This window comes from Camelus dromedarius, chromosome 5, assembly GCF_036321535.1.
Source record: "Camelus dromedarius isolate mCamDro1 chromosome 5, mCamDro1.pat, whole genome shotgun sequence".
NCBI classification, from domain to species: domain Eukaryota; kingdom Metazoa; phylum Chordata; class Mammalia; order Artiodactyla; family Camelidae; genus Camelus; species Camelus dromedarius.
The window spans coordinates 61,833,467-61,845,480 of NC_087440.1; the positions used below are offsets into that span (position 1 = coordinate 61,833,467).

Sequence of the window (12,014 nt, forward strand, 5' to 3'; positions counted from 1 at the left end):
GTATTTTGGAATCAGCCTGCTCACTACAGGCCAGTGTTTGGTTCCATTTCCATGGTTCCCATGCAAAGCCATTGTGCACATTGGAAAGGTGGATTAAATGAGTGATGTGTATTGTGTTTTATTTTATTTTGCTTTGTTTTTAAAATATACCACTAAAACATTTAAATGACTTTAATTTTCATGGTCTATATGAATTACAGATGGTAGATTTATATTGTGATCCAGGTGATAGTTTTTAAATTAAATGTGCAAAACATTGGCTTTAAGTAAGAATAAGGACTTGATCATTTTTAAGAAAGGTAATAAATTAGCATGTAGCAAGCAGTAAATAAACATGTTGAAAGAATAAGGAACAGAAGAAATTTGTATGCTGTGTAATATATTCTTTCCTGTTTCTAGTTTTTAATATAACTCAATAATAATAGATATATATTGGATAAAACCGAATCCTTTTGTCAGTTATACTTCAGGTACAATTTTGCTGTTGTTGCTTTTTATGCCATTCATCAAGGTGTAAGACACTTCTGCTGAAGTTGAACCCTAGGGATTTAAAAGGCAGAAACATCACAATGTTTACAGGACCACTGATTAAAATGAATGACTTCTTAGTCCTTTTGATGGGGGTAAAGGGAAGAGAAAAACTTTCCTTCCTGCATGTACTCAGCTGCCAAATGTATTTTCATTTCCAGGTGGCTCTACGCAAACAGGAGATAGAAGACAGACTCAATTCATGGATTGTGTTTAATGAAAAAAATAAAGAGTTGTGTGCGTGGCTGGTGCAGATGGAAAACAAAGTTCTGCAGACAGCAGACATTAGTATTGAAGAAATGATTGAAAAGCTACAGAAGGTAAGCTGGGGTCCCCAGATGAGTGCAGTTACGACTACCATGGTATTTTCTGCCCTCCTCACTCCCAGGCTCAGAACTGTACAATGTTGTAGGTACATTTCCAATGAGACAGGAAATGTGGGTCATTCTAAGTGGGCATCCCACAGGGAAAGGAAGAAAGAACATTCTTCCCACAGTCCCCCAAAATGTCACCCAGTTAAAACTCAGGAAAATTCTTGCTGATCTATTCGGTTCAATTAGTTATACTCACTAGTCCTTGGCTCCCAAGTAGGTTAGATCAGAGGAAACCTGTGAGGGAAACCAGGGCTTTTGAATTAAGAAAGTAACTACTGCCTGCTATATTGCACATGCACTCAGTGAGCATCATTTGAGTCTTTAGCTGCTCACTGGGGAGCTGCACTAATGGGTGTGAGAAGTGTTTTTATTTTTTGAAAAATTTCAGGAGGCACAACTGTGTGTATATAGCTGGCAAAGAGACGAATTTTGGGTGGTGATTCCATCTTTGTGTTTTGGTGCCTCTGCCAGGACTGCATGGAGGAAATAAATTTGTTCACTGAAAACAAGCTACAGTTAAAGCAAATGGGTGACCGTCTCATCAAGGCCAGCAACAAGACAAGAGCAGCTGAGATTGATGACAAGCTGCACAAAATCAATGACCGTTGGCAGCACCTTTTTGACGTCATTGGATCCAGGTAAGAAATGGCCTAACCATCGATTCCTGCTCCCTGGATACAGATCTCGAAACAGCCCAGTCTTCCTAGGGGGTAATCCGGCGCTTTTACAAACGTACAGGTAGAGAGAGGCAAGGTTTGGTACAAAAGAGTGGAAATTCTTATTTCAACACAATAGGAAGATTATATTTTAATAAGTTTCACTTTAATATTTTTTTCTTTAAACTGAAGATTTCACATGAGTTAGACTAGGTTTAATGAGAGTTGGTCCTTGAAGAGGTATTATTTATTATTTTGGGGGGTTTTTTTGTGTGTGTGGGGTAATTAGGTTTGTTTATTAATTTATTTTAACAGAGGTGCTGGGGCTTGAACCCAGGACCTCATGCATGCTAAGCACGCAGTCTACCACTGAGCTATAGCCTCCCCCCTGAAGGGGTATTATTTAGAAATTCTAATACTGCCTTAGATTCCCGTGTCCCCCAGATGAAACCAGGCCTGTCTGTTTCTGCTTGTGTGTGGCAAGTGCAAGCAGGTCAAGGGCACAGGCCTGATTTCCAGATGCTGCTTCTGGAGGTCCCTGACCGCCCCCTGCCCCCACCCACAGGGGCTTGGCACACCCAAGTCCCAGCTTCTCTGGAGGTGTGTGCTAGGTGTGCCCGGTCCCCAGTGGGCATCTGGTCCTCAGGTGTGGACCAGGGAGGCAGGGCTGTGACTATAAATCAAAGCTCTCTAGTGCATATCAGGAACAAGACTGATCATTTTATCTCTCTTCATGAAATAATGATGACAAAGCTACTCAAAGCTTTGAAATGTCCTGTGTTCAAATCCTCTGTCCAAAGACAGACCCCGACCAAAGTATTTGTCAGTTGTAACCTGGTACACAAAGAGCAGTCACTTGGCTTTCGGGCCATTCATGCGGCTTTGTTTCCACTGGCCGAGTGAGTCTTTTACATAATAATGCTCAGCTGTTTTGAACACTTATGATATGTGGACTGCACAGGAGAAACCTGTAAGGTAAATGAACTGGGGAATACTGAAAATAAAATACTCTCAATAATTTGGTGTCTCTTTTACCTCGCTGTTGACTGTAAGCATTAAGCGAACCTGATTCAGTCAGCAGAGGCACCAGGATAAGTGCTATGAGAATTACAGACAGGAAGTAAGATGAGTCAGTTTTATTAATGGGAGCAGGCATCTGAGCAGCTGTAAAGCCAAATGGCTTCAGAGCTCATCTTCCTGCAGTGGGGGTGGGGATTGGGAAGAGCCTCATAGAAGAGAGGTGTTCCCAGATGGTCCTAAATTAGGGGTTAGGACTCGAGTGCAACGGGTGGCCGAGAAGGAGAAATGTACGTTGTAAGCAAAAAGGTACAGGGTAGAGCAGTATAGAAAACTTGTTACAAGAAGCTTCATTGGCTCAAGTGCAGGAGATGAAGCTTTTAGAAAGGTAGGTTGGGGCTGAGTCTTAGAAGAGCTTAAATCTCAACTCAAGACATGGCCTCCTAAACAAAGTCTAAGTCGTTCATGGTTTTTCAGCTGTGAAGGGTCTGTTGAAGACTAATATTAGGGTGACTTTGCTGGCAGCCTCAGCTGGGCTGAATTCAAAATCTCTTTACTGCCAGTTGAAAAAAAGAGTCTATGGAAATCCATGGTGGTGACCCAAGTAAGGATTAAGAGCACAGATTTTGAGCCAGTCCTGACTTTACCACTTACCGTGGAAACTTAAGGAGTGATTTATCCTTTCTAAGCCTCAGTTTCAAAATTTGCAAACTGTGTCTAACAGCACCACTTATGTCTGAGGATGTGTAACACATGTCTTGCGTTTGGCCCACGACCAGCATATGGGAGCCAGCATTTATCCAGTGGTTATTATCATTGTCTTTCCCTAAGACCCTAAGTAGCACACTGGTTGAGTGAAAGAGGATTCCCTCGGTTATGTCTAATAGTGAGAGGTCTTTCCTCTGTGAGACCAGAGTCTATCTTATTTCTAGCACTTAGAACAGTGCTTCAAATATCTGTTGAAATGAACGAATGTTCCAGTATGTATGAATGTGATCATTTCTGTTGGGTAAATTGTGTCTGATGTGTCTTTGTCATCACTGTCTTTGTCTTCTAAGTCTTCTTGGGCACCGGGCACTGGCCAAGGGGATAAGGACATCATGCCTGTTCTTAGGTCATTTGGGAGCAGGATGTACATGATGCTTCCTGAAGACCTGAGTGCTGATTCATTCTTAATCATTTGTGCTTTGGTGATGTCACTTCAGTTTAACAGGCTATTTGCTTTCCTCCCTCCTCTCTGGCTGCCTGTCTTTAGCCAATTCCTTGGTGGGAAAGAGGGGAAAAAAAAAAAAAAGCAGGTGAAATTTCAGCGGTCTTTTTGGAAGGAGTAGCTGGCAAAATAAGGAGTTGAAATAATAGCAAATATATTGGCCACTGGCTATGTTCTTAACAATGTGCTTTTTATGTATGATTTCACTTAATCATTGTAATTCGGAAAGGTAGGTAGCATTATCCCATTTTTACAGATGAGGAAACCGAGGCACTGAAGTTAAGTAACTTGCCCACAGTTGCATTACCAGCACATGAGGCAACCAGGACTTGAACTCAGACAGTTGTATTGCCTCCCTGCTACCCCAGATCCGTCTAGTTTGTTACCTTGAAATGAGTAGATCATATTGAGACCCTAATCCCTTCAAAGCTGAGGGAATAGTGAGGGAATAATTTATTTTACCTTAAAGCAAAGGCCAGGCTGAGACAGATGGCAGACAGTCAAGGAAAATCCCAGTTGAGTTTATACTTCCGGTGAATCTGTGGTTTGAGGCAGCAAACTTGGACCTACCATAAATTGGCCTCCTGTAGAATCAGTTCCTCGTCTAATCTCTGACGCTGATCACATCACCATCGGGAAAGCAGGGGGGCACAGTCTGCAGAATTTGAACCACACCGACCAGAACCTGCAGCCCTGCAGGATACACTAAATGGCCTCATTTGGCCAAAGAATTCTAGACACCATTTAACCACTCTGTCCTGCTCACAGTATTGTGCTGCTTCACTCCTGTGGCAGGGACAGCATCTCTCTTTAAAAATGGTAAGATTTGGAGGAATACCCTGTACAGGTACTGAGCTTCATGACTTCAAGATTTTAACTACAAGCCTTTAACTTCAAGGCTGGGAATGGTGTTCAGAAGTCCAAGATCTCAGTAAATCAGGTTTAATTCACTGGAAGGGAAAAAAAAATGGAAAAAGGCCTATTGTTTTGGGTTCATTGTCAGCAATATAGAGGTAAATTTTAAAGAATTGTTAAAACATGGAGGACAGGGTTACTTAAATGCACATTAAGTTTACTGATCATTTCAGGCAGTAGGCTCCATTATGAGGTAGATAGGGGAAGAAACCAGTGTTGTTTATTTTTCTGTATTATTTCATCTCATTCTTGCAACAACCCTACAAGATCAGTATTCTCCATTTCACAGAGAAGGATGTGGCAGTTCAGAGAGGGTAAATAACTGAGCCAGGGGCAGAAGAAGCTCTGCACAGGCTGGGCCGGAGCCAGGGTCTTTCTGTCCCCCTGTACCATGCATCAGAAGAGCACTTGGCAGCTTTGAGACTTTTTCAAAGTGGTTATTAGAATTTTCTAAAACCTAGAACTCAATATAGTCTTTACTGTCTACTCTAGAGCAGTGGTTCTCAAACATGCATCGGACTCCCTGGAAAGCTCATGAGAACATGAATGGCTGGACCCGACCCCCACCCCCCCCCCGCCGAGCTGCTGATTCCGTGGGTCTGGGTGGGCCCAAGAATGTGCATTTCTAACATTAGAGTGCCAGGTGTTGCCAATGGTGCTGGCCCAGGGGACACAGCTAGAGCCAGCAGCAGGGTGAGGTGACATGGTGGATTTGCCACTTACCATGACCAAGTCTTGTGGCCTCTGCGAGCCTGTTTGCTTGTTAAACTGTACAAGGTCCTGGATGAAAGAGCACCGGGATAGCTATGGCTGTGTCCCTGCATATGCGCTGTTGGCCTCCAGTGCGGTGTGGCTGTGTGATGGGTGGCGGTGGTGCTAGGACCCAAAGCACTGCTTTCCCTCTGCCTGTAAAATGTTTTCCAGCTTCTCTAAAAGCCTTAAAGCAAAGAATCTAAAGGACACATCTCCTAAAATAACCGAATAATCGAGGGGGTTGGGGTGCCTATGTCAGTCTTAATGCTGACTTCCTCGCATAAGGTCACACAGTCCCTCATGTTGGCATTAAAATTCACAGAACTTGCTCTCCATTGAATTGCCACAGGAGCTTTTAGCATTTCTCGTGGGCCCTTGGGCAGCTTCTTAGATTTATGTCATCTGAACTCTTATAAAACACGCTATTAATTTCTTCAACAGAAAGCCCATTTGGAGCGCTGTATGTTTTTTGGGAATGGTGTGATTATTCTGGAACCCAGTCTGATTTGATGACAAATATTAAGTGTATCCTACTATGCTTATGGACAGATTAAATGAAAAGTTAATTTTTTTCATTGTAGCTGTTGGCTCTTTCTCTTCCCCATATTTTCTTAGATAGTATCTTTGAAAAGTGACCCAGAGAAACCTGAATGCAGGAGAGATGGCTAAGTCACAGAAGTCGTTTTGCAGAACTACCGATATGTGTGAGTCTGGGTTTTGGAGAAAGCTAAGTTATCTATTAAGAAGAATAGTTTAGACCCAGGGTGATGGGTGATGGGCCAAAGGATGCGAAGTTGACTTGTTTCAGCACAGACCACAGCTCTGCAAAGAGGGTCCCCGGTCATCGTCCCTTTAATGGGACTGATGCCAAAGAAAGCCTCAGCTCAACACATAATCTCACCTACTCTTGATTTCAAAATCACAATAGTTGAACTCCTTAAAAATCCATATCCTTTTGTTTCCCCAAATCCCCTCCCCATTTCATTCATCACAGCCTCTGCTGTGCCCCATGACACAGGGGCCCTGTGTCCTCAGTGAGTGACTCTGTCTGGTTGTTTGTCTTGGCAGAGCCTCTTCAGGGACATGGGGTTGGGGGGCCCTTTTTTAAAGACTCTTTGTAGCAGCCTGTGAGAATGATCTAGTCACAGCTTTCAGTGCCTGAAACACAAGACAGCTCAGTGGAAAGACATACCTCAGAGCATTTACACTGGCATCTGTTGGGGTTGGCATCATCAGTGATTTTTTTTTTTAATGTGTATTTTCTAAATGTTAATTGTGGAAAAAGGAATATGGGAGCTTTTTCTCCTTAAAAAAAAAAAGTCATGATTGTTACTACCTTTCTACTAATTTCTTTTTGAGGGTAGCATCATTGATGGACTTGGCATCCTTAAGCTGACGTTATGAAGGAAGGATGTACTCGGACATACTACCATATGGTCCCTTCCTCTTTAGACTAGATAGCTCTCTCGCTATCAGAAGGATCAAGTCTATGAAAAAACTTTTTAACCAAGTGTAATTTTCACATTTTACCTACCAATATGAAAAGCCCACCTGCTTTACAAGAGTAGCAATTAAAATGTTGTCATTTACACTCAGCAGTTATTACCATGGCAACCATGTGTTAAGATTGTTTTTCCATCCCTTGAAGAATGAGCAGGGAGATATGTGCCTTTTTAAACTGATACGTTTTCATTGCTCTTCCTTTATCTGTATTTTCTCAAGGTTATTCTGGAAGACCAAACAATGCTGCTAGTCATAGAGTTGACTTGTTCTGGTCTTAGCAGCTTGCCTGATCCAGTAGGACTGGAAGGACTTAGAGGTTTTTAGCATAGGGAGAGCTAAATGTGAGGTCGGCCTCCCTTCTTTCCTTTTTCCTTCTCATTAGCCCCATCAGTCTACCTCTGGAGCAGATGACTGCTGTCCCCGAGCCCTGCAGAAGTGCCTTCCCAAGGGTCGAGGAGCTTCCCCAAAAAGACAGCAGCCATCACAGGGCAGTGAGCAGTCAATAGCCTGGTGTCCAGCATCAGGCAGGTCCCATGTACTGTGCCTTGGGGTCACCAGGGACAGCCAAGCATGTGGACCCAAGCTGGTCAGATGCTGCATTTGGGGAGAACTATTTCCAAATCTGTATTCCTAATTTCACTGGTCTAAAATGTGCTTGCTGTGTTTCAAGGTGGAGATGTAATAATGACTAAACATTGGGCTTTAAGGGCCCATGAGAAATGACCAGTATCATCAAGTCTTCAAATAAGGCTGAGACTGAGCCTAAAAGGGGCTTGGACACAAACCGAGGGTGCACTGCTAAGCAGAGCCACTCAGGATCACATAGAGAACAGTATTTAGGGATGTGGAGGAATATTCTTTTTTTTTCCTTTTTGGAGGAATTCTCAGATACATTATGGTAAACCCTAGGAGGAGCTAGCAAGGGAAACTGCAAAATTTCTTCCTCTACAAAGTCTTGAACTCCATTTGTACTACAAGATAGAATTTTTTCTGGAAAAAAAAAAAAAAGCTAAGGAATGGACCAAGTGAACTCTCTGCCCCTCCTAAGCCAGGATGCACAGGTCTAAAAAGGTGGGGCAGAAAACCTCCCGGGGAAATTTCTTCTTTGGGAGGAAAGGAGGAAGGCACTCCTGTTGGACTTAGGGACTTCAGATTTCACCATTGCTTTTAAACCTGAAACAGAGACATTTAATTTGACAAGAACAGAAATCTTCTTTTCCGTGCCCCAAATCTAAATGTTTCTTCCCTGGGTTTATAGCACTTCATAAATAACCCATAGCCAAGATAACACTGGGACTTTCTTTCTCCAGCATTGCAGTCCTGTAGCGTCAGAACAAAGACGTGTGTGTGTGTCGTGTCAGAGAGGCAAGAGCTAGAGATATTTGTTTATTGGAAGGGAGAAAACTGAGATTAAAAAATTGCAGTTAGCACAGAAGCAAGTCTCTTCCTTGCCCATGGGCACTGCTCTGCTGCTCTGCTGCGGCGGGCGAGCCGTGCCCACGGGAGCCGGCGGGAGGGCGGCCTGCGGAAGATGCTGAACCAGTGAATGGAGCGGCGCCGGGCGGGGGAGGGGCCGCCGCGTCCCCGGGAGGTGGAGGTGCAGCCGGGAACTTGGAGGTTTCGCCCAACCTAAGGAATGATTTTTTCTCATCAACAGTAAGTGCCATTTCAGCCATCAGCTCTGCATATGAGGGGCGGCTGGCTGCTGTCTCTGTGTCTCGCTGTCTCGCGCTCTCATGTTGGTTACAATAGAAATTACAGATGAGATGGTGGCTACGGAGTGCGTGCGCTCAGCCATCGGGGGATGGGTTCTTCCCCAGTGTCAGCATGCGTGTGGTGTCTGCAGCCAGTCTTTGACAAGCAGGGGAGAGAAGTGATTATGCTGTGCGGAAAATGGAAGTCCTCCGGCGACATAAATGCTTCAAAGAGGCGATTAGCTCAAATGTATTGTCATGTCGGTGCCCTCAAATCAGGGCTTCAAGATCTTGTAGTAACTGATTATCTTACTGTAAAGACGGTTAGTCATTTACAAAGATGCAATTGTGCGCAATTTGTACAGTGTTTTTAGCAACTGACAGCTGCCTACAGGTCTGAGTATCTGTTTGTTTCAATACAAATTCAGATGCTTCAACCATCTCAGTTTTCCTTCGTATTTTTTTAAGCTATGCTGTCCACATTAGCATAGGAATTTTTTAAACTTATGCTGGTCCAGGGCCTTTATAATTCAACTGTTGACCCTTTAGTGAGTAGAGAATAGAACTGAAATGTAAACCATTCCATATACAGGAATTTATATTTAAAGCCTCCATCATACGTTGTAAGACTTAGGCCTGATACATGGAATGATACCAACCTGGCTTGATTTTTGTTTTGAAGGGAGAGCTTGGTTCGTAAGTATTAAATTACGATCCATCGTTAGCTAAAGATAAAGGAAAAACTTTATTCACCTTGATTATTTTCTGCATTTCTACCCACAGTCCCCACAAAAGACTTTATAGTTCATAGCTCCTCTTTGGCAAAATTCTTATTTTGTTTGATTTCATAGAAAAATGTTTTGGTTTTATTCAGGCCTTCTAATAGTCCACACAAGTGAAAAACTTCCCCCGTTGCACCTAAATATTTTGTTTTTGCCATCCTCAGAACTAGCTCAGGGAATCATGCTGATTTTTTCTGGCAAAATAGGATTTGTTGAAATATATGTGTAATTAGTATTATTCTAGCACCCCTGGGGGAAGCATGGGCCAGTGCAGAGATAGTGAGCTACTTACACGGCCTTGGTGGTTGATGTCATGCAGAATTGTACTTGCTTCCCTGTGCCAACAGTCTGGTTTCTGAATAGGTTTCCTTGTTTCCCAATATTAACTTGAGATTTAAAATTTTCCAAGAGCAATATTAACAAGGCCTAATTCAAAGGTAGGTTGCCTGAGTTGGCAAATGATGTGTGCTCCTGACCTGGGAAATTAGATAATCAGATTAGTGTCTGTGCAGAATAGAACCTTACAGACTCAGCAGTGCATCTGACAGTTCTGAGTGAGTGGTAACGTGTGATTATCTGGTGCAATTTCTTTGTACCACTGGGCCTTTTGGGATGTGATGCTTTCAGTAAGAGGTTGGGATATAGAAGCAGGTTAAGTCCTGATTGGGTGAATGTTTTGTAGCTTCTTGGTGACCTTTTCTTTCCCACCTACTCTCTCTTCCTCTTTAATTAAGCCCTAGGTGTGCATGTGGTGTGTGTGCTTGTTTGTAAGTACTTCACTTGTCCAGTATGGAACAAAGGTGTAGGAGCATGCGTGGCTCATAGTGTGACACCAAATTGTTGGTGGCAAGATGGCTCAGAGGTGCTCTGATCTTTACCTCTTGCCTTTAAAATAAAGTATGACCACCTCTTTTATGAAAAAGACAGGTTCGAAGGTGTGAGTGAATGTCATGTACTCATTCAGAAGATATTTATCGAGCACTTCCTATATTGTATTATGATATCTAAATTAAGATCTAAATTATATAGTGAGCTCTTTGGGAATAAGTTATGTTTGAATCCTCAGGACCTGCACAGGACCCAGGACAAAGCCAGTGGTTATTGAAGGGAAATCATGGAGAGGCAAAGTGGGTACCCCAAATGCAGCACTTGGTGGATGGACTCCTACCCCCTGGTGTGTCCTGGAGCCGTTGGTCTAGACTCCTGATCATGTTCCCTGACAGCAGTGGAAACTATCAGGTCCCCTCAACATGCACACATTAGCATATGCAGGAGATGACATGAGAGAAGTGCTTAAGACAGCAGCTCCAGCCAGATTGCCCAGGTTGGAATCCTGCCTCTGCCATTTAATTAATGACCATGTGACTGTGGTAAACTATTTCATCTCATTGCCTCGGTGATTCCATCTGTCAAATGGAGATATCACTATTCTGATCTCACAGCACTGTTGTAAGGATTAAATGAGTTGCTAACAGAGATAAAACACAGCAAGCCTGGCACATAGAGATGTCAGCATGTTCCATGTATGTTCCATTTTAGTAATGAAGTCTGTGAATTATAAAGCATACCCAATGCAGAAATTTTAAAAGGATGGGCTAACCATAGAAAGTCTAATATTTTATTCCCACCCCATTGGTTTATCTTGAGGACCACATTTTGGACACCACTGGCCTGGAGTTCCATGGTCCTGGGGAAGCCAAGCAAATTATTCGTCCACCTTCTCTATACTTCCCCCTCTGCTTACTATGCACCTCACCCTTGGGATTAACAGGATTCAGGATCAGTGCATCTCAGTATTTCTGCACCCAGGTTATTTTATTACTTGTTAACTCCCTTCATGTAAAAAATTGTGTTCTAGCCCTCTTCTTTTTAAAATAAAGAGGTTGAGATCCGTATGCTGGAATAGGATCAGGTGCTGGATGAAGCAGTGAGGGCTGCCATTCTAGGAGGAGGTAGGGGGAGCAGGAAGCAGGAGAGCTGTGCAGAGGCTGCTGGCCTGAGCTCCTCTCCCCCCACCCCCAGGAAGCTCTCAGGGCAGGGTTCTTCCTAGAGAGCCAGAGCCTCCCAGGAAGGCAGCCCCTTGCAAACTGCATGGAAGACTTCGTCCCATGGGTCCCGGGGTTCCCCACTACTCTGGCATTATCTGTAGTGTTCTTTCTGGTCCCTGGGCACGTAAGGTGACAAGACATTGGGGTGAGGAAGGTGTACCTCTAAAGCCATGGGAACAAAGGGCAGGGATCTAGGTTACAGCTGCATCCATGCCTGGCCCCAGATTCTGTTACTTCCTTTTTAATAAATCATCTTGTGGCTTTGAAGGAAACTTCTCTTTGTGGTATTTGAGGAGGAATATAATTTGGAAAATATACCTCCTTAAAATCATTGTGACCACAGTTTCTGGGCATTTATCTCTGTTAGGCACAGTGCCCAGTGCCTTTCATGAGTTTGTATCTCATTCAGCCCTCTCAGCCACCCAGTGAAGGAAAGTACTGCTGTGGACACCATTTTACAGGTGAGGTTAAACAGAACCAGAATTCAAACCCAGACCCTGACCGCAAAGTCTGGCTCTTCCCCACCAGGCTCCA

The 12,014-nt window shown here is 43.5% G+C and overlaps 1 protein-coding gene across 9 annotated transcripts in view; it reads left to right on the forward strand.

Annotated features, from left to right (window-relative positions):
* Positions 1–12,014, forward strand: part of SYNE2 (spectrin repeat containing nuclear envelope protein 2) — a 413,158-nt gene that overhangs the window by 376,923 nt on the left and 24,221 nt on the right. For all 9 annotated transcript variants that reach the window (XM_064486012.1, XM_064486013.1, XM_064486014.1 and 6 more), the window contains exons 98-99: positions 690–848; positions 1,374–1,540. In XM_064486012.1, coding sequence (XP_064342082.1) covers positions 690–848; positions 1,374–1,540 — 326 coding nt within the window. The remainder of the gene's footprint in view (positions 1–689; positions 849–1,373; positions 1,541–12,014) is intronic.